Source organism: Hevea brasiliensis, chromosome 3, assembly GCF_030052815.1.
Source record: "Hevea brasiliensis isolate MT/VB/25A 57/8 chromosome 3, ASM3005281v1, whole genome shotgun sequence".
Lineage (NCBI taxonomy): Eukaryota > Viridiplantae > Streptophyta > Magnoliopsida > Malpighiales > Euphorbiaceae > Hevea > Hevea brasiliensis.
The window spans coordinates 10,933,621-10,953,662 of NC_079495.1; the positions used below are offsets into that span (position 1 = coordinate 10,933,621).

General features: G+C 30.9%; 1 protein-coding gene and 1 non-coding gene across 3 annotated transcripts in view; both read right to left on the minus strand.

The window, feature by feature from the left end:
• Nucleotides 1-1,786: 1,786 nt before the first annotated feature.
• LOC110673579 (uncharacterized) lies at nt 1,787-4,953 on the minus strand. Its single transcript, XR_009147562.1, has 2 exons — nt 3,126-4,953; nt 1,787-2,476 (listed from the first exon to the last, which is right to left on the minus strand). It is a non-coding gene; the product is annotated as an uncharacterized LOC110673579 (transcript).
• Nucleotides 4,954-9,096: 4,143 nt separating this feature from the next.
• Nucleotides 9,097-20,042, minus strand: part of LOC110673582 (insulin-degrading enzyme-like 1, peroxisomal) — a 75,864-nt gene continuing 64,918 nt past the window's right edge. Inside the window, exons 19-26 of one of the 2 annotated variants that reach the window (XM_058143855.1) lie at nt 14,745-14,849; nt 12,476-12,677; nt 12,182-12,390; nt 11,034-11,158; nt 10,901-10,952; nt 10,749-10,835; nt 9,765-9,887; nt 9,097-9,602 (exon numbers count right to left, since the gene is read on the minus strand). In XM_058143855.1, coding sequence (XP_057999838.1) covers nt 9,351-9,602; nt 9,765-9,887; nt 10,749-10,835; nt 10,901-10,952; nt 11,034-11,158; nt 12,182-12,390; nt 12,476-12,677; nt 14,745-14,849 — 1,155 coding nt within the window. In that variant the 3' untranslated portion in view covers nt 9,097-9,350. The remainder of the gene's footprint in view (nt 9,603-9,764; nt 9,888-10,748; nt 10,836-10,900; nt 10,953-11,033; nt 11,159-12,181; nt 12,391-12,475; nt 12,678-14,744; nt 14,850-20,042) is intronic. The other variant, XM_058143856.1, reaches the window with a different exon arrangement.

Below are 20,042 nucleotides of genomic sequence, written 5' to 3' on the forward strand. Positions count from 1 at the left end.
ACTTGGGTTTAGAGTTACAGACGTGGGTCAAGTTTTTTATCTCTAACAAATTTGGATTCTGCTTTTAGCTATTTTTGGGTTTATTGATTTTGAGAAACTTTTGGTGGGACTTTGAGAATTGATACACTGTTAAGTTTGGGACTCATTTTCTATTTTGGTACTTCCTTGAAGGTGTTTGGGCTTAAACAACCACCAAATCATAGCCTTGTAAGTTATTGCATAAAGATTCATCTATCGTTTCATCATTTTCCTTGCTGATGTTGCTTTTGAAGAAGGAAAACAACTCTATAAGTTGCGTTGTGTTCGTGTTCCCTCCTCGGTGTCGCCTTTGGATAGGAAATGCAACCGTCTGACTTGCTTTCTGTGTTGGTGCTTTCTGTTGGTGTTTCTGAATTTGGTAAGGTCCTGTTACTTTAAGGCTATAGTGCATTCTTATGGGTGCTTTGGAACCTTGTGTGTTGCAGCCCTGTGCTTTAGTGTTGTTGTTTGAGCTTGCTTATGTTTCAATTCATTTGGTGGTTTCTTGTGGGTTTTATTGAACCTGAGGGTTGCTTGACCTATTGCATTTGTTCTGATGATGGCTTTGGGTCCTTTTTCACTGTTATCAAGCTCTTGTGTTTGCGCAGCCTTGTGAGTTGCTGGTTGTACTATTTGTGAGTTGTTGTGAGGGAGTTTTGGCTTCAATAAGAATCTAATTAAAGGGGAGTATTAGAATTGATGAGATTTCATATTTCAACTTAAGGGTGAGTGTTATAGAATAGGAAGTAAATATGTGTATATATTCCTATATTCGGTATTATAATTTTATATGTGTGTGTTTTATGAATGAATAAAGTTAAAAAAAAAATAGAAGGATTTCCAGTTAAAAAATAACAAAAATAAAATGATTTATAAAATGAATTTTTTTTTTGTTAATCTAAATTAAAAATCTTCAGGGAGAATAAAATTCACTCGCTAATTAATCATATACCTCAATTTCATGACCTTATTTCTCCCATGCCTTTTATAACAAGGTAAAGCCATAATTCTTTCATTATTTAATTGAATTTCATGCAACAAACTTCTAATAAACCAACCAAGCCACCGAAAATGGGACATTAATGGGTCTTCTAATATCTATCTGTTCATAAAGTACAGTGTGACTTCAAAGTCAAGTTTCATATGAAAGATTGTACTCGTCAATAGCTGTTTATTTCCTCATCTTTTCTTATCTACTATTACAGAATCAAATGTGCTCACAGGAAACCAGTAGCCTTTTATTTCCATATTTTTGTTCCTAAAAAATTTCCCCATTATTAATTGTGAAACAATTTTCTATCATTCTTTCTTCTTTCTTCTTTCTACTGCTTATCCCATAGCAAATTAAAGGGCAGAATCTGTTACTCAAAAATTTGCCAATTCCTTTCCATCGATAAACTTCATATTACCACAATAGAAAAGTGCAGAATTCCAATGTTTTTCTGCCTTTTTTCCATCACTAAGCCCTCTCCATTTTCTACCGACAAACTTCTCTACCAAATCTGGACAAACCCAACAATTCTCTAAAAGATCAAAGAGGCAATTCCAAATTACCCAAGCCACCTCCAAAAGTAAGAATAAGACTTATCATGCTTATATCACATACGAATCAAAAGAAAATGCCTCAATACGCCACCTTCTGTACAAGTCGGTAGCATTCATTATATGGAAAACTGCAGATTAGGAGTTAGTTACCTTGAGTTGAGTGGTAGCTCAGCTTTCTAAATTCTATTGGCTGAGTGGGAAAATTGTTGCAAGAGAAAGCAAATAAGATAGAAATAAAGAATTTATAAAGAAAACTATCCAAAGATAGAACAAATCTTACCAAAATTTCATACAGTGCCAATATTACATTGGCTTGTTATGACATTAACTGAGCATGAATAATTAATTCATTTATAATAGAGGGAGGGAATGATACAGCTGTATGACTCTTGTAGGATCTTCCAAATGTATAGATAGAAATCACGGAGATCCCGTTGAACAATGGATTTGCATAATGGCTTGCTTTGCATGCTTGGGGCATTAAACAAAAATCTTTCCTCCCCACCAGTGGTGCAAGTTTTTTATCTTCACTTTGTCCTCACAATAAGCCACCTCTCAAATTAACAACTCTCTAACTCACAGAACACAATGAAATGTACAAATGGGTGTTGCTTTTCATAACTTGAAGGATGTAATGAAATAAAGATGCTTGCTGTTTCAAGGAACTTTTCCAACTACCTTTCTATAAGAGCAATTTTAGCACAATTTGCACCGGAATAACATTTTGAGTATCGTGTAACTACAATGTCAACCAAAAGAAACAAAAATATACAAATCCAAAAGGTGGCACGTTAAAAAAAATGGAAAGGAAGGAATACAAACGTGCCTCCATATTGGATGCAATTTTGACCACGTAATCAATCAGAGGGGTTTTGTCCTGATAATGAAATATTGTCTCACAAACAGCAGCAAACTTCATCCAAATGATAAAATGTTTCAGAATCTTCAAGAAAATAAAAGATAAACCTCAATACTGAAACTAAATGTTAAGGATAACTATAAATCAGGTAGAAACCTAACAAAGAGAGATGATAAATGCTCTTAAAAAGATAATTTTCTGTGGAGAAACATAAAACTGTCATGTGCATCATGAAAATTTCACTCTCAAAATTGTAACATGTTTGTAACCCATTATGCTATCAAAAATATATTAAGACCTTTCTCTTATGCAATTGTTTTTGAATTTATATAAGTCAACTAATATATTGCCACATTTAATTTGTTAACTGGAAAATAAGATTAACTGAATCAGCATTCAACTGCAAGAAAACATAGAACATGAAAACAGTTGGTCTGATTCATTTTGCATGAATCTAGAAGTCATAGGGGAAAAATATTTAATCGTTACTGAACATCTCAATACCTGAACTCTATTAAAGATAACATGTAGATTTAGCAGGATTTCCAAATACCAAGAATTACCATGACATGGAGCTCTTTCTAGTGAATAGCCCATATGCATATACATATGTATTAACAGGATAAATTTGGAACATTATGATTTACAAGATGAAATTTAAAGTAGTATTCATCATCATATGATGCATATTATAGTCCTATACGTCATCAAATATCCATTTGCTAACACCAGATTGCTGCAAGAGCTGAATGTATTTGAATAGCAGCCCTACAATATCCTGCATGTGTTCTGTATTCAATCAAGAAAAATAGTTTGCCCAGAAAACAGATCAGCTCCAGGTGTCAGACAAATAAGCTAAAATTAAACTTTGCAGCTCCGTCAAAAGATAAGTCCAAGGCTCACAGACCAATCAGACAAAACTGAAGTTGGAAAGAATACTAAAACTAACCATGACCAGCATCAGTAAGATCAATCACTACTTTAAAAAAAAGAAAACTCTCTCATCCAGTAACCACTAACCAAATCACATGGTTAATGCAATTGGTTTTCAGAAAAGTAAATATGGAAAAATAAAGAAGGGCACAGAAGGGGGAAAGCAGATGAAAGTCACAATAGAAACATCCAGCACAAAGCTCTGTAATTTTAATCTCTGTACACAGACAAAAATATCCTCTGCAGACAGACTTATGCACGCACATACTATCTGCAAATATCCTCAATAGGACAGCTACAACATTAGGGAATTAAAACATTTTATAAAGATAAAAGAGAGTGGCTACTGAACATAAAACCTAACCAGAATCGACAACCTTAATCTCTTTCGTTGTTGCATCAGCTGACATTAATGGTTTAATAAAGAACTGTGCAAATCTGAACAGTACATCACATGCAAAAAACCAAGCTCACAAACCTTATGAGGGTACCGATGAAAATAACAAACTATCAGCAAAAGGAAACATGGATTTACCTGTCCAAAGCATCTTCAAAATAATCATTGTTGACATCAAAATAGTAATTGGTGTGCTCAGAAGATGTAAAAGAAATTAGCGCTGCCTCCATGCTAAGGATCAGGTAGACAAAATACACAGAGAATGGAGTTGAGTAACAGAAATCATCAAAATATGTAATAAAGTAATAGTAAGCATTGCATAGGGCATTAAAAATCCATAGCCTGGATCAAGCTACAACTCAATCCTTACATAATTCACACTCAGAAATACTAATGCATATTTCAATTTCAAATTCCATATGATACAAATGATAAACCAACATAAGGAGTAAGCAGTGAAGACCTTATCAGGAAAAAAAAAAGTTGGAGCACTACACATCGTACTAACTCTAAGGAAATAACACAGTATAACTTTTAGGTTAAATTACTATTTAGTCTCTGTATTTTAATGAAAGTAACTATTTGGTCCCTATATTTTAAAAAATATACTATTTAGTCCTTGTATTTTGCCTCCATTAAATTGTTTAGTCGCTCTGTCAATTTTTCTGTTAGTCAATACTAGTCAAATTACTATTTAGTTCATCTATTTTAGTGAAACTAATTAGTTAGTTCCTCTATTTTAGAAAAACACATTAGTTAATTCCTGTAATTTGACTCCGTTAACTATTTAGTCCCATAATTATTTTTTATAATTAAACTACCTTAATATTCCCCTTATTTCTCTCTTGTCTTCTTTTATTTCTGTCTCTCCATATTGCATCTCCTCTACGCTCGCACCCTCTCCCCCCCATTCTCTCTTTGCTTTCACCCGTTAATAAAAACAGTACAAATTATCTATACAAAAAAATTAATCAGTTTACTCAAATTTGAAAGTAATAAAAAAAAATTATTTTTCAGTAGTGAAAATATAAAAATGATATCTAAGGAATTGAAAATTTAAAAAAATATATAAATTCAGATTTAGTCCCCACAAGGTAAAATTTCTATTTTTATCTAATAATATAATTTTCAAAATGCTATATTTTTCAAAATACATTGATCAACTAATTAGTTTCACTAAAATAAAGAGACCAAATAGTCATGTTTTTGAAATTATGAGGATTAACTAATTAGTTTTCTTAAAATAAAAGGGATTAAATAGTAGTTTGTACAGCATAAATAGCGAAAAATTTAACGAAGGGACTAAATAGTTTAATGGAAGTAAAATAAAAGGACTAAATAATGTATTTTTCAAAATACCAAGTAATTAGTTTTATTAAAATATAGGGGGATAAATTTTGACAACTATCTCTGAACTTATCTAGTTGTAACATTACAGTCTGTCAACTTAAAAATGTAACATAAAACTCCATTAACTTTTAAATTTTTGCATAGTAAAATCCCTCTAACCTCTAATTACCAGTTTTTCAGTTAAACGCTGACCTGGACAGTTCCCGTATGAATCTTAGTCAGTATTTCTCTTTTCTCTCTCAAGCCATGTGTAAATTGAATCATTTTTCTCTCTATGGACAGAATAATTTTTCAAGCATAAAGAGAATAATTTTATACTTTGCATAAGAGACGAGAGAGAAATATTGACTAAGTATCATGCATGAGCTATTCACATCAATTTCTAACTGAAAATCAATAATTGAAAATCAGAGGAATTTTACTATGCAAAATTTGAAAATTTAGGGGGTTTTATATTACATTTTAAAGTTAAAGAACTGTAGTGTTACAATTATATAAGTTCAGGGACAGTTGTTGAAATTTATCCAAATATAGGGACTACTTAGTAATTTTTCCTAACTTTTAAGCCATTAAACCATAGCCACTTAGCCAGGATCAAGCAAGTATTCAATAACTTACAAAGTTCACACTCAGAACGCTAATGCATATTTCAAATTAAAATTGCATATGATACAAAAAAAGACCAACATAAGGAGCAAGCAGTGAAGTCTTGTTGAAAAAAAAAAATAGTATGTTGAAGCACTACTCATTATACCAACTCAAAGCAGAGAACTAGTATTACTTAAAGCCATTAAAGCAAGTAGCTCTGTAATATACTTGGAGAAACTATCCTCCAATGTAGGGGTGTGCAAACGGTCGGTTCGATTCGGAACCGAACCAAACCGAAAACTGAAAATAAAAAATTTAAAAAATCGAACCAAACCGATTATTAAGAGAAAACCGAATCGAACCAAAACGATAAATATCGGTTTGGTTCGGTTTTAAACCAATCAAACTAAATTTTATAAAATTTCATATTTTCAACATTAAATCTCAATAACAAAAAAATAAAAAAAAAACTTAAAAATCAAAACTAAAAAATCTTAGGGTTTTATATATATATATATTAATAATTTCAGTTCGATTCAATTTTTTTTATTTTTTATGAAAATAATCGAATCGAACTGATTAATCGAAATTATTAAAATTTATAAATCAAACCGAACCTATTGAATTTTAAAATCGAATCGATTGAACCGAATTGACTCAGTTCATTTCAATTTTTTGATTTAAACCGAAATCTGCTCTCTCTGCTCCAATGGATATTTCTCACTCGCATAAAATAGCATATGCTCTGCAAAACAAATGTGGTAAGATCCAACAATTAAAAATAATAATAATAAAATAAACAAAATTACAGAAACATAGATACCAAAAAGAAAGAAGAAAGGAAAAAAAAATAAAAAAGGAATCTGAAAGGCGAATATCTACTCTGACTCATCACTTAAAAGGAAATATAAACAAGGTCACATTAAAAAGTTAATACAAAGAAAACTTCATCATTCATAATTATAAATATAAAGATAGAAAAAAGAGAGCGAGGAATAACCCTGAAAATGGGCAAGGCCTTAGAGGCCAACAGGGTAGCTGAAGGAGCCAACACTGACATTCATAGAAGCAGCACACTGAAGGGGGATTAATTAGGAATTGAGTAGTTAGATAAATTGAATTCGATAAGCAAGAATTTTAAGATTTAAAAGGAGGAGAAATTTTGCCTTATCCGTCTCAGCATCGTTGATAAGGAGGACCTGAAGGGAATTCTTGAGAACTATCCTCCTGTAGTTTCTCTTGTCCGTTCTTGGCTTCACTATCTCCACCTCCTCTTTCCCCACCGCCATTTTTCTTCTGTTCCACAGAGAGAGAGCAAGATAGTAGAGGAGAAAGATCAAAGATGGTTACTTTCACAGAGAAAATATGAAAGAAAAACTTCCTTCTCCTGTGGTTGTTCTTATAATTATAAGGTGTTAAAGGGTGGAGTGAAGGAACCCTCTGTGATAGAGTTCCCTCGTGTACTGTACTGTCGCCTGTTTTCGTCTACCGCGTAAGCTGTTTGGATAAAAATTATTACTTCTTTTTTTTTTTGCAATTTTTAAAAGTTTGGATAAAAGTATTTTGTTTAAGTTTTATTTATTTTTTTTAAGGTTTCAATTCGTGATGTGTTTAGAAATTAAAAATTGAAATTTTAGTGTAATTTTAATTCGGTTTTTGTTTTGATTTTAGTTTAATATGTTCAGTTATAATTTAATTCGATAATGTGAATTTAATTTTCTATTTTTAAAATAGTTTTATACATATATTTTTATAAAAAGTCATATTTAAATTATAATTTAAATTTTAAAATAAATAATTAATATATTATATAATATATTTTTTAATTATTTATAAATTATGTAATATTTAATTATATATATATAATTTAAAATTAATCATATATTATAACATAATGTATAAATATATAATATATTTTTTAATTATTTATTAATTATATAATCTTTATTAATATAATTATAGATTAAGCACGCATAGTATAACAATATAGTTATAATTAAAAATTATAAAATAATTTAATATATTTATAACTAAAATTATTAAGAAAATATATAAAAATATAATTTTATATATATACTAACAAAATATAATATATTTTAAAAATTATAAAAATATATATTTATAAATTTAATTTTTGATTCAGTATGATTTTCATTTTATTTTTAATGAATAATTAGAATTTAATCAAAATATCAAAATAAATTTAGTTTAATAGGTTATTTAATTCAATTTAACCGTACACAGTCCTAATTGTCGTTAACAAAATTTTGTTTTACCCAATTCAAATAAAAAAATATTAGATATAGTAATAAATTATTCATTAAAAAAAATATAATAATGTATATAAATTTTTTATGTAATAAAAATTAAAAAAATCATGAAATAACAACTTTTCAGTATTTCTTATTTTTAAAAAAAATGTTATGTGATTTATTATCAATATTATTAAAAATATTTTCCTCAATTTATTTAAGCAAAGAATCATTAAATAATTAATATTTCATTCAATTCAACAATCGAGCTTTCACAACTTTCATTGCAAAAAAATTGTCCTTTAAATACTTGTAATTGTAATAACTAATATTAACACCAATTTCACAATTAAATAAAATAGTTGATATATGAAAATTTTCTTTATTTGGATTAACTTTGAGAGAGATTACAAATTTCCTTAATTATTGAAAACTCACCATTGAAGTGCATATCTATAAGCTTTAAGTTGGCAATCAAGGGTTATAAGTTTCATGAAAAATCATATGGGTAAATTTGAGTCAGACGAATCGATTCTTTTTCATCTAAAATGAATCATATATATATATAAGTAATTTGATATTAATCTCAATAATTTAAGCATTAGCATAATGTATAGGTAGCAGCTGCAGATTTCTAAAAAGGGAATAGCGTTAATATTGGTTGTACGGTATTTAGGTTTTCTTTTGCTCAAAATTATTAATCACATTTAGAAGATCAAAAAATATTAATTATTATTTTTTTAATTATAATAAATATTTATATAATTTTATTATTTTTTTGACTTAAATTTTAAATATGTTCTTATAGATTAAAATTATAACCCGATCCAAAAGTTTTACACTGCAATCTGATTGAGATAAAAAAATAAGATTTTTAGTGGTGGCAGAGGATACATGCCAATAGAAAAATACATTAGAATTAAAGTTTGAGAGTTCTGAGTAATTGTATAATTATGCTATCGTGTGCATTCCTTTAGATTGCGTGTCTGTTATAACAAACTATTTCAAACTAATAAATGAAAATAATTAGGTGAGATCACATTAAAACATCCCAGGGAACGGAGTCGTACGCCTTGGGCATGTCTAACTTGGCGTAGGCCTAATTTTAACCTGTGAGTGCTTCTCTAGCCGATGGATGAACATTCAGGCAAAAATTATTAGTTTGAAAAAGTAACGAATAAAATATGTGAACTCTCACAAGTTATGGTAAGAAGCAATTATTACAACCCAATAAAATCCAGAATTGGGATTCACGATTGTCGTAAGCAGGAACCATCATTACAGTCCTCAATCAACACAATTGGTGATTGTTTTCCTGATATATTATTGTCACAATTTCATTTAACTTGAAATGCAGAAGCTTATACATCAATGTTTTTCGTTTAAAACTTGAAGATAATTTTAATCCTTACAACTTTGTACGACCAAAGGATCCTTTGAAAGAACTGTGAAGAGCTTGTGATCTTCTGAAACTATAAATATCCTCTATCTGAACCTTGTTCAGCTCAGCTTGCTCACCTGTATCTGATGTGTACGCGAGTGAATGTAGGCTGCCATAAACACGTATGCTCAATGTCCTCTTCTGGGGTGCACCAATTCTTATATATTCGTCGAAAAAATCAACAAATTCTTGTTTTGTGAGCCGCTCTAGTGCTGCAACCTGTATTAATGCCATTCATAAGGATAAACTTGCATCATGCTCTTGGATTTTGGGATTAACAGTGCATGGGTTGGGGAGTTACACTCTACTAGTTTCTAAAAGTTCCACATTCATAATAGTTTGAATCATGGAAGTGTTTCAAAGCAATTATGATACCCATACCTCGCATTCTATGCGATCAAACTTAAGAGTCCCAACAACAATCTCATGCCAATAAAATCCAGATTCTTCCCATAAATTCTTGTGCTTCTCAAGTTTCGTATCAATCAATGCCTTAACATTGCTCTGCACAACAGCCAGTTTATCAGTTATTTTACAATGGAAGGTGGCAATGGGCAATCCTTTCAAAATCTAAACTTTACTGATGACTCACCAAAAGGTCCAGTTGGTCTTGAAACAAATTGTTCAGATAATAAACAAATAATAATGATGTTAATTAATCGTTAGTGCCCCTCTTGCTATGCATAAGATATTGTAATTATTGGCCGAAACTCAGCTCAGTATGCGAGCTATCTTAAGACGAGTTAATTCAACAACCAAACCAATATGCTAAAGTGCTGTTGATGAGCTAGTAATCATTTCAATTTCAGGCCACATGAAAATGTTCTTCTCATTGTTTGTAGAACTTTAAAAATGAATTGAACAACCAATACTATAACCACTAATTTTTATGACTATCATTTAGGTTACTAATATGAGAATCTTAAAGATAGATAGCATAATGGTCCTCATACTGTTAATTCAGCAGTCTCTAAAACAACTATTAGGACATGGTAACTACTTGCACATTCAACATAGCAATTAAGAGAAATTTTTAAGTTATCTTCATACTAGGCCATAAGAATACTGTTGACTTATATTGTGCAGAGGTGGGTTCAAGATAATGTTCATGTCCATAGTCATGATTATTTTGGATTTATATCTAAATATATTCAAGTAAACTCTAACTAGTCATTAAGGAATTTATCTTTAAACTAGTTTATATCATGTCCTGTTTAGGCTGTGCATGTTCATTTGTGTGTCGTAATTGGACCTCTCAATAAATTTTGTTGTGTTCAGATAGTGTGATCAAGTACTTCAAGATGAAGTCCAAATAAATATGCAGAAAAAAAAAGGGTACTCTGAGACTATTATCTCTGATCTCACCTTGAACTCCACATCAGTCATCTCATAAATTTTATTTTCAAACAACCTGAGGAATGCCTCGACTCTCAAATCAATATACCCCGGATCCTGTCCAGTTCACCAAGATCAATTTAGAATATGGTGGAAATTCACACAAAAAAATTGCAGCATACCTTTACTGTAGATTGAACGATAAATTGTAATCCACGAATACCGTAATCATTCCTGCATAGTTTGATAAGTTCAACTGCATTATAGTTATTTGAAGTTTCATGAAATGTTTAGGGAAAATAGACTTTTGCATACCTCCGTGTGAGGTGAGTAATGTACCCAAGTTGTTCAACTGTTCTCAGCTGTTGGAAGGTTGGTTGCGTTGCAATTAGAGTAAAAAGCTGAAGTTTCACATTCAGCATAAATTCATCTTGATGAACCTAGATAATTCAATCAAATGGATTCAGCAACTACATCATTCTCTCTACCAAAAATAAAATCTTTTAGTCAAATCAAACGGCCTGGTAAAGATCATAGGAATAAATGATTTCAGAAACAATAAACTCAGCAAAAGCAAGCAAAGTAGGCCAATTAAAGAATGTCCAGATAGATCATAGTATGGTAAAGAGAAGAAAAGAATGAAATAGAAGAGGAAATTTATTAGTTGCAGACTCTGTCCAGACAAAGAAGAAATTGAAAAATTTTCCCCTTCTCTGTTAAAACTGTACCGAATAACATCTCAACCAAAACAGTAGTCTTTCCATCAAGTACCATTGAATGTTCCAACCTCTAAAGGACAGGACCCAAATTGAAGGGAATGAGTCCTTGAGCTTTTAACATAATCCCTGATTCTCCAAGTAGGTTTTATGGTCAATGAACACTCACACATTAATCCCACCATTAAGATAATAACAAAATCTGAACAAAACATCCCAGCAAATGGTGGAACCATCAGAACCAATAAGGCATTCACATTTTATTGAGGAAAAGAAAAAAATGAAAAGGTTTGATCAATAATTTTTTGAGTAGGATGAATCATATGCATTAGAATTTATGGAAATATATGTTCTATTACTTTTGTTTTAGCAATTTCAAGTTTAGGCTCCTATCTAAGTTGACGAGTATTTTGTGCTTAAGTTTCATAAAGCCTAGAAAATTAGTGAAGATATGAATTGGGGAAATGATATAGTTGAGTAACAATATTAATTAATTTATTAAAATACTATATTTGCAGGAAACCAAAGAAACATCAAGAATGCAACATCTGTTAAAACACAAATCTGATTAAGATATTTAAAATTTTCTCCTCATGTTGAAGTAATTGATGAGAAAAAGGAGAGGTAGGAAGAAAATGCAAGCATAGGTGATAGTAAAAAAACTTACTTCCTCATAACAAAAATGGTTTACAATAAGGATAAAAGATGTAACCAGGCAAGACCAGAGTGATTAACATATGTTGTTACCTGAATATAATGTACTAGAGCAGAGTTCTCATTACTTGGATTCAAGCCTTTGATAGGGTAGACATAACTCATACCCCTTTCAAGCTTGATAACCCTATTTGTCAAATGCTGGGATGGGAATAAAGGTTGGCATATAGGGTTTGGACCCTTGAAGAAAACATCTTCAACATACTGAATTATGGACTCTGCCTCACTGCATTCAATGTTACCTGAAATTAAATAAGATTAAATAAATCAAAGACAAGAATCATAGTAATCCTAGAGCTTTCAAGAAAGTAATCAAGACTAAAAGACCTGCTATGTAGCACTCTAGGAATGCCCTTGAGAGCATCATGGGAGTAAACTTTATAAGATCTTCAGCTTCAAGATGAGGAAGAACTTCTAGTTTTTCCATCCATGGCCATTTCTGGTCGCATAGCAATAAATAGCAATAGTACATAGCTTGCTCGTAGGGTTGTTCAAACTTGTTATTTTCATAGTCCTTTCTCAACTTTTCCTGATAAATAATATATAGACTGTCAACACCAATTTCATCCACTCCTTGATTAATTTTCACACCCTAGACAGTGTTGATGAATGTGCTACCTATACAGGCACCCAAAAACAAATGACTGTCTTCTCTTTTTGAAGGAAGGAAGAAAGAAATTCTGGTCTCGTAATACTGCCACAAGCTTTGGGCACAACTTGGCATATCTATATCTAGATCTATAAAATTCTAATAAACCTGGTCTCTAAAATAAGTTCACCTAAAAGTGACGAGTGACATTCTATGATATTTTTTTCATTTGTCTATTTTACCCCTATCTTATTATTGCCACTATTTAAAATGTAATTTTTTAGTTTCTTAATATTTGACATAAAAATTTAAATAAAATTAATATATATCTATATTTACAAATTATAATTGCAAAAAATATACATTTTTATCATTAATATTAATTAATATGTATATATTAAATAAAATTTATTAATCCTATTACTACTACTAATTAATATGTGACTTTTTAGGATAATTGAGTTTTTGATTCCCATTTTAGTGGAAACAACTAAAATGAAGAAAATGTAAAGCGGGGGGAACCAAGCCAAATTAACTTAAACCATATTGGCGGAGGCAATTCCAAGCTTAACAATCAAACTATGCTAACAGTCTTTAGCACTTTTTGGATATATATATAATAATTAATATTTTTATCATTAATAATAATTAATATGCATATATTAATATGTATATATTACTACCACTAATTAATATGTGACTTTATAATTTCTTAATACTTAACATAAAAATTAAAATAAAATTGATATAATTTATATTTATTAATTATAATTGCAAATATGCAAATTTTAATCATTAATAATTATTAATATGTATACATTAAATAAATTTCATTAGTCTTATGAATACTACTAACTAATACGTGACTTTACAGTTTATTAATACTTAATATAAAAATTTAAATAAAAGTAAGATATATCTACATTTATGAATTATAATTACAAAAAATTCTTAAATTTAGAACTGCTAAGTGTAATTAATTAATAATACAATCAAATAACTAAGTGATTGCCCATAATTTTAATGCAGCTTATTTTTATATTTTTTAGCTATATTTTATCAGTAAATGTTAATAACTAATGTGTATATATTAAATAAAATTTATTGGTCTTAGTAAATTTATGGTCATATTAACTAATCACTTATTTTCAATTCTTAGTTCTTAACCTAAAATCTATATAAATATTATTATAAAAATGAGTTATGAAATAAGGTCACAACGTAAGTATGATAGGATGATAAATAGGCTAATGACAAGTAAAATGAAAAATACTTAATGAATATAACAGTGACATATAAAAGCCATAGTCACAATACCAAGAAAAATTACTATGGAAAAAATAATTCTACTAAATTTTAGTAGAAAAAAAGCCAATCTAAATATAAACCTCCATCATCATAGCTTGAAAGTTACAGTAAAAACAAAGTAGAGATGATGAACAAAGGTTTCCATAAATATTTACAAGATATGTAAAATTTAAGATTTTTTTGTACATTTTTAATTAATATTTTTTCTAAATTTAAATACTATATTTTTATTATTTATTCTATTACTAATTTTAAAAAAATTAAAAATATCTGCGCGGGTGAGTGTCCAGTGTATGTGTCTGTGTGTATATATATTAAATAGGATTATACCTAAGGTTCAGTATTATTGTAGGCTTAATTTTATCTTATTATATTAATTAGTCCTTTTCTGAATTCTTCTAAATATTGTACCAAAGCCGTGAACTTTAGTCCATTCAAATGTTTCCCTATCTGTCCATAATTTTATGTCTAGTATAGATGTGGCTTGGTTTCAAGTTGAGAGAAGGGTGGGCCAGCCATATTTCTATGAACAAATAAGCAATGTCTTCCCCAATCATGTTGGTTTTCAAGTTTTCCACTTCACCTCAAAATCAGTTTAGTACAGAAGCATGCATGTTTGCAATATATTCTGAAGAAAATACAGCAATTTTAATGTAAAAAAGTTGAAAGAATTTGAGAATAAGTATTCTTAGTTAATACCTTAATCACAGCAAACCTGTCAGGATTCACATAAAATTTTGCAATTTTTCCAATGACATTTTCCAGCAAGGTCCTCAGTTTGTCATTATAACCAGTCAGAATCACCTATGAGGGTGAAGGAATTTAAAAGCAAGTTAAAACATGCAAGTGGTGTTGCATCATGCTGAGAGAAAGAAAAAACAGCCAAACAAATATTTCGTAACATGATTTTCTTTTCACAAGGAAGAATCTCATGAGAAGAAAAAAGCTTGCGATTTTGAACTTGTATTTCTAGCCCATTTCCTAGGTATTGCAAAGGAAAGAAATAACGAAATACTTCAAAAGTGTTGAACTGACTGGTTTTTGAGAAAAATCAGTATATATTATTGTATTTTTCAGTATAAACATGCTTTACACACTCTTCCTATTTATACACTAGAAATCTAGATACAATAGGAATTCTAGACTAATTAGGAAATGAAAGGAGGAAGATAACTGAAAGAACTAAAACTTCTACAAAAACAGGGACTTTAACAAACGTATTCCAACACTCCCCTCAAGTTGGTTTGTGTATATCACACATACCTAACTTGAAAACTAGAGTATGGAATATCTTGCTGCTTAATCCTTTAGTGAACATGTCGGCTACTTATTCCTTTGAAGTCACATGCGAGACTGTAACACCCTCACTTTAGCTAGTCTGTACATTCGACTGTTCCGGTGACTAATGTCAGTCCGAACAGTCAAAATGTCTAGAACTACATTTCAATGATAGTGAGGAGACATAAAATGATGAAATAAATGATAAGAAAAATTAAGGAAAAATAAAAGAGATGAAATGTAACTAAGTTAAACTAGTCGGAACCGTAGCGATAGGTGAATGCACCGGGAAGTTACGGTGAAGACCGTTGCTGATCCCTGGACCGCGGTGAACCCTAGGAAATATTTTCGGGACATAATTAAATGTCTATTGAGGTATAATTGACATTGAAAATGTCAGGAAATTTAGTAAATCGGTACAGACGAAAACGAAAATTACAGAAATCGGAGGGTCAAGGACTTAATCGGTAGTACTGAAAAATTTGAAATACAACCCGAAGAGGGGCATTTTGGTCATTAGGCACCTAGAGTTGACTTTTGACCTAAATGTCAATTAAAAACAAGTAGTGTTAAATTTTGAAAATTCCATAAAAATTTAAAATCATATGTGTAGTATAATTAAGGGAAATTAAAGGGGTATAAATTGGGATAATTAAAAGTTTAATTATAATATTATTAATCTAAGTTAGTGGAGGATTGTGGACATATATAAGGTCACTTAAGGACAGATTTCTCCACTAAACAATCTTCATCTTCTTCATTCTTCTTCCAAGCCGAAATCAAATTCTCTCCCAAACCTCCATGGCCGGCCAAGCATGCAAGCTTCAATGGTCTATCTTCAAGCCATGATTCTTCTAACTCACTTCATTAAAGTTGATCACCACACCTTGGGCAGATTATAGGGAGCAAAAAAAAGAAGATTTTGTGAGTTTTTAGCAAGCTTCAAAACATGTAAGTGTCTATTTTCTTCCCTTTGCTTAATTAAACTTGGAATTGATGTTATGGTGAGTTGAATTATTGAGAAATTTGGAAAATTTGATGAGTATTGGGTGTGACCTAAATTCGGCAGCCATGCAAGTCAAGTGTGTGTGGTTTATTTTTACATATATTTGATGGAAAATGATGTTCATTAAGGTGATTCAATGCCCTAGCAAATTAATTTCATGTGTATTTGTGATTGAGCATTTGAATTGGGGGGTTTGAAAGAAATGTTGAAGACTTTGGCAATTGGTGATTTTTGGCAGCCTTGATGAACTAAGAAGAGTGCTAAATTCCATGAATTTAATTGGTGAATTATGGTATTGATGGATTAATGGAAGTGTATGTGAATTAGTAGTTGGAATTACATGTAATAGTTAGGTGATTTCATGTATATATTATGTTGATTTTGACTTTGTGAATTAGGGTTGTATATTGTATATTGGGGACTTGTATAAACTGCTCAAATTGACTAATTTAAGATGTGATGAATGGTCATGGAATGTTACAAATTCAGAATTTAGGTATGGGAGATTAAGGAATAGGAATTGGAATGTGTAATGTTTGGTATTTGAGGAATTGATTGAGGGCAGAATGTGTTTGGGACAATAACCTAACTTGTGTGAACCCAATTGGTATGAGACCAATTGAAGATAAAACTAGACATAAAATGAGCCAACTTTCATGTAGAAACCTTGCCAAAATTCTGTCCAGAAAATGACCTCAAATTTGACTTAATCCGGAATTGGTAATTTGCAAACCCAAAATTTGACCATATGAACAGTAGCCACTCAATTGGCCATAACTTACTCAAAACAGGTCCAAATGACCTGAAATTTATACCATAAGAAAGATTAGACATAAGGCTACATCTTTTGTAAAGATTACAAAGCCCAAAAATGTCATTAACCAAGTCAATTTACTTGCACAAGTTGAGGTATCAAATATGCCAAAATTGAATTTGACCTAAAATTTGCCAAACAGAGGTGTGTATTTGTGATTGAGCATTTGAATTGGGGGGTTTGAAAGAAATGTTGAAGACTTTGGCAATTGGTGATTTTTGGCAGCCTTGATGAACTAAGAAGAGTGCTAAATTCCATGAATTTAATTGGTGAATTATGGTATTGATGGATTAATGGAAGTGTATGTGAATTAGTAGTTGGAATTACATGTAATAGTTAGGTGATTTCATGTATATATTATGTTGATTTTGACTTTGTGAATTAGGGTTGTATATTGTATATTGGGGACTTGTATAAACTGCTCAAATTGACTAATTTAAGATGTGATTAATGGTCATGGAATGTTACAAATTCAGAATTTAGGTATGGGAGATTAAGGAATAGGAATTGGAATGTGTAATGTTTGGTATTTGAGGAATTGATTGAGGGCAGAATGTGTTTGGGACAATAACCTAACTTGTGTGAACCCAATTGGTATGAGACCAATTGAAGATAAAACTAGACATAAAATGAGCCAACTTTCATGTAGAAACCTTGCCAAAATTCTGTCCAGAAAATGACCTCAAATTTGACTTAATCCGGAATTGGTAATTTGCAAACCCAAAATTTGACCATATGAACAGTAGCCACTCAATTGGCCATAACTTACTCAAAACAGGTCCAAATGACCTGAAATTTATACCATAAGAAAGATTAGACATAAGGCTACATCTTTTGTAAAGATTACAAAGCCCAAAAATGTCATTAACCAAGTCAATTTACTTGCACAAGTTGAGGTATCAAATATGCCAAAATTGAATTTGACCTAAAATTTGCCAAACAGAGGTGTGTATTTGTGATTGAGCATTTGAATTGGGGGGTTTGAAAGAAATGTTGAAGACTTTGGCAATTGGTGATTTTTGGCAGCCTTGATGAACTAAGAAGAGTGCTAAATTCCATGAATTTAATTGGTGAATTATGGTATTGATGGATTAATGGAAGTGTATGTGAATTAGTAGTTGGAATTACATGTAATAGTTAGGTGATTTCATGTATATATTATGTTGATTTTGACTTTGTGAATTAGGGTTGTATATTGTATATTGGGGATTTGTATAAACTGCTCAAATTGACTAATTTAAGATGTGATGAATGGTCATGGAATGTTACAAATTCAGAATTTAGGTATGGGAGATTAAGGAATAGGAATTGGAATGTGTAATGTTTAGTATTTGAGGAATTGATTGAGGGCATAATGTGTTTGGGATAATAACCTAACTTGTGTGACCCCAATTGGTATGAGACCAATTGAAGATAAAACTAGACATAAAATGAGCCAACTTTCATGTAGAAACCTTGCCAAAATTCTGTCCAGAAAATGACCTCAAATTTGACTTAATCCGGAATTGGTAATTTGCAAACCCAGAATTCGACCATATGAACAGTAGCCACTCAATTGGCCATAACTTACTCAAAACAGGTCCAAATGACCTGAAATTTATACCATAAGAAAGATTAGACATAAGGCAACAACTTTTGTGAAGATTACAAAGCCCAAAAATGTCATTAACCAAGTCAATTTACTTGCACAAGTTGAGGTATCAAATATGCCAAAATTGAATTTGACCTAAAATTTGCCAAACAGAGGCAATCTGTCCAGCTTTGCTAAAATAACCATAACTTGATCCAAAAAACTCCAAATGACCTGAAATCAGTGCCAAAATCTCAACAAGACATAGACCTATAATATTGCTCTTTTGACCAGAACCCAGAAATCAAGGGAATAAAGTCAATCAGCTAGATCAAGACAGTATACCAAATCTGAAATATTGCAATAAAATGCAATAAGTTTAGAAATGGAATTGACAATAAATACCAACACATGTGGAATGTAAAATGTGACATATAGGTAACATTAAAACTAATTTACCTATTCTGTATGAAAAATCAACATTTTGATTGACTAGTATGAAAAGTCAACATTATGGATTGACTAGTGAAATGATTAGTAACCAATGAAAATTAAATACAAAAAATTACACATTAAATTTTGTAACATACCCTAGTATTGCCTAGTATAATTGGTTTGGATAGGTTGGCATGCCAATAGGGTTCTGATAGCAGTATATGGCCTCACGCAATTCTATATTTCACGGCCTATTATGCCATTCTGTATTTTATGGCCTGTTATGTCATTCTATGATAATATAGCCTGTGGCTATTCTGATTATGCTGATATACTTGACTTTATGCCTGATTGCTTATATGTCTTATTAGTCATTCTGTCTACACACCGGGAGATACTTTATGACCGATGGTGTGATGGCCCGAAGTACTTGGTACCCAGTGCCTATTTACCCGTTTATCCAATCCGGTCAGCTGTCTAGGTCACTTGGGGCAGCTAAATTAAGCCTAAATAAAATATTACTAAATAAAGACATAAAAAGTATTAAATTAATAACCTTATAAAAAATTACTGAAATATCAGTCTGTAAGAGATATTAGATCATAACTGCATAAGCAATTATTTTATTTTAGTTTAGTCTATTTCTCTTTTATAATGGCACCACTAAGCAGTATTGCTTAGCGCGTTGCTTTTGCTACGCGTAGGTACTGGAGATACCGCTGGGGAGCCCAGCACACCTACGGCAAGGTGATCAGTCAGATCTGCACAGGAGTCCAGAGTCACCTACACTACATTGCATACATGGTAGGGCATTAGGCGGATGTTGTATTTTGTATTTTGTAGCAGTTTTAGGGTTTTGCCACGTACTTTGTGAAATTATGAAACTTAAAGTTT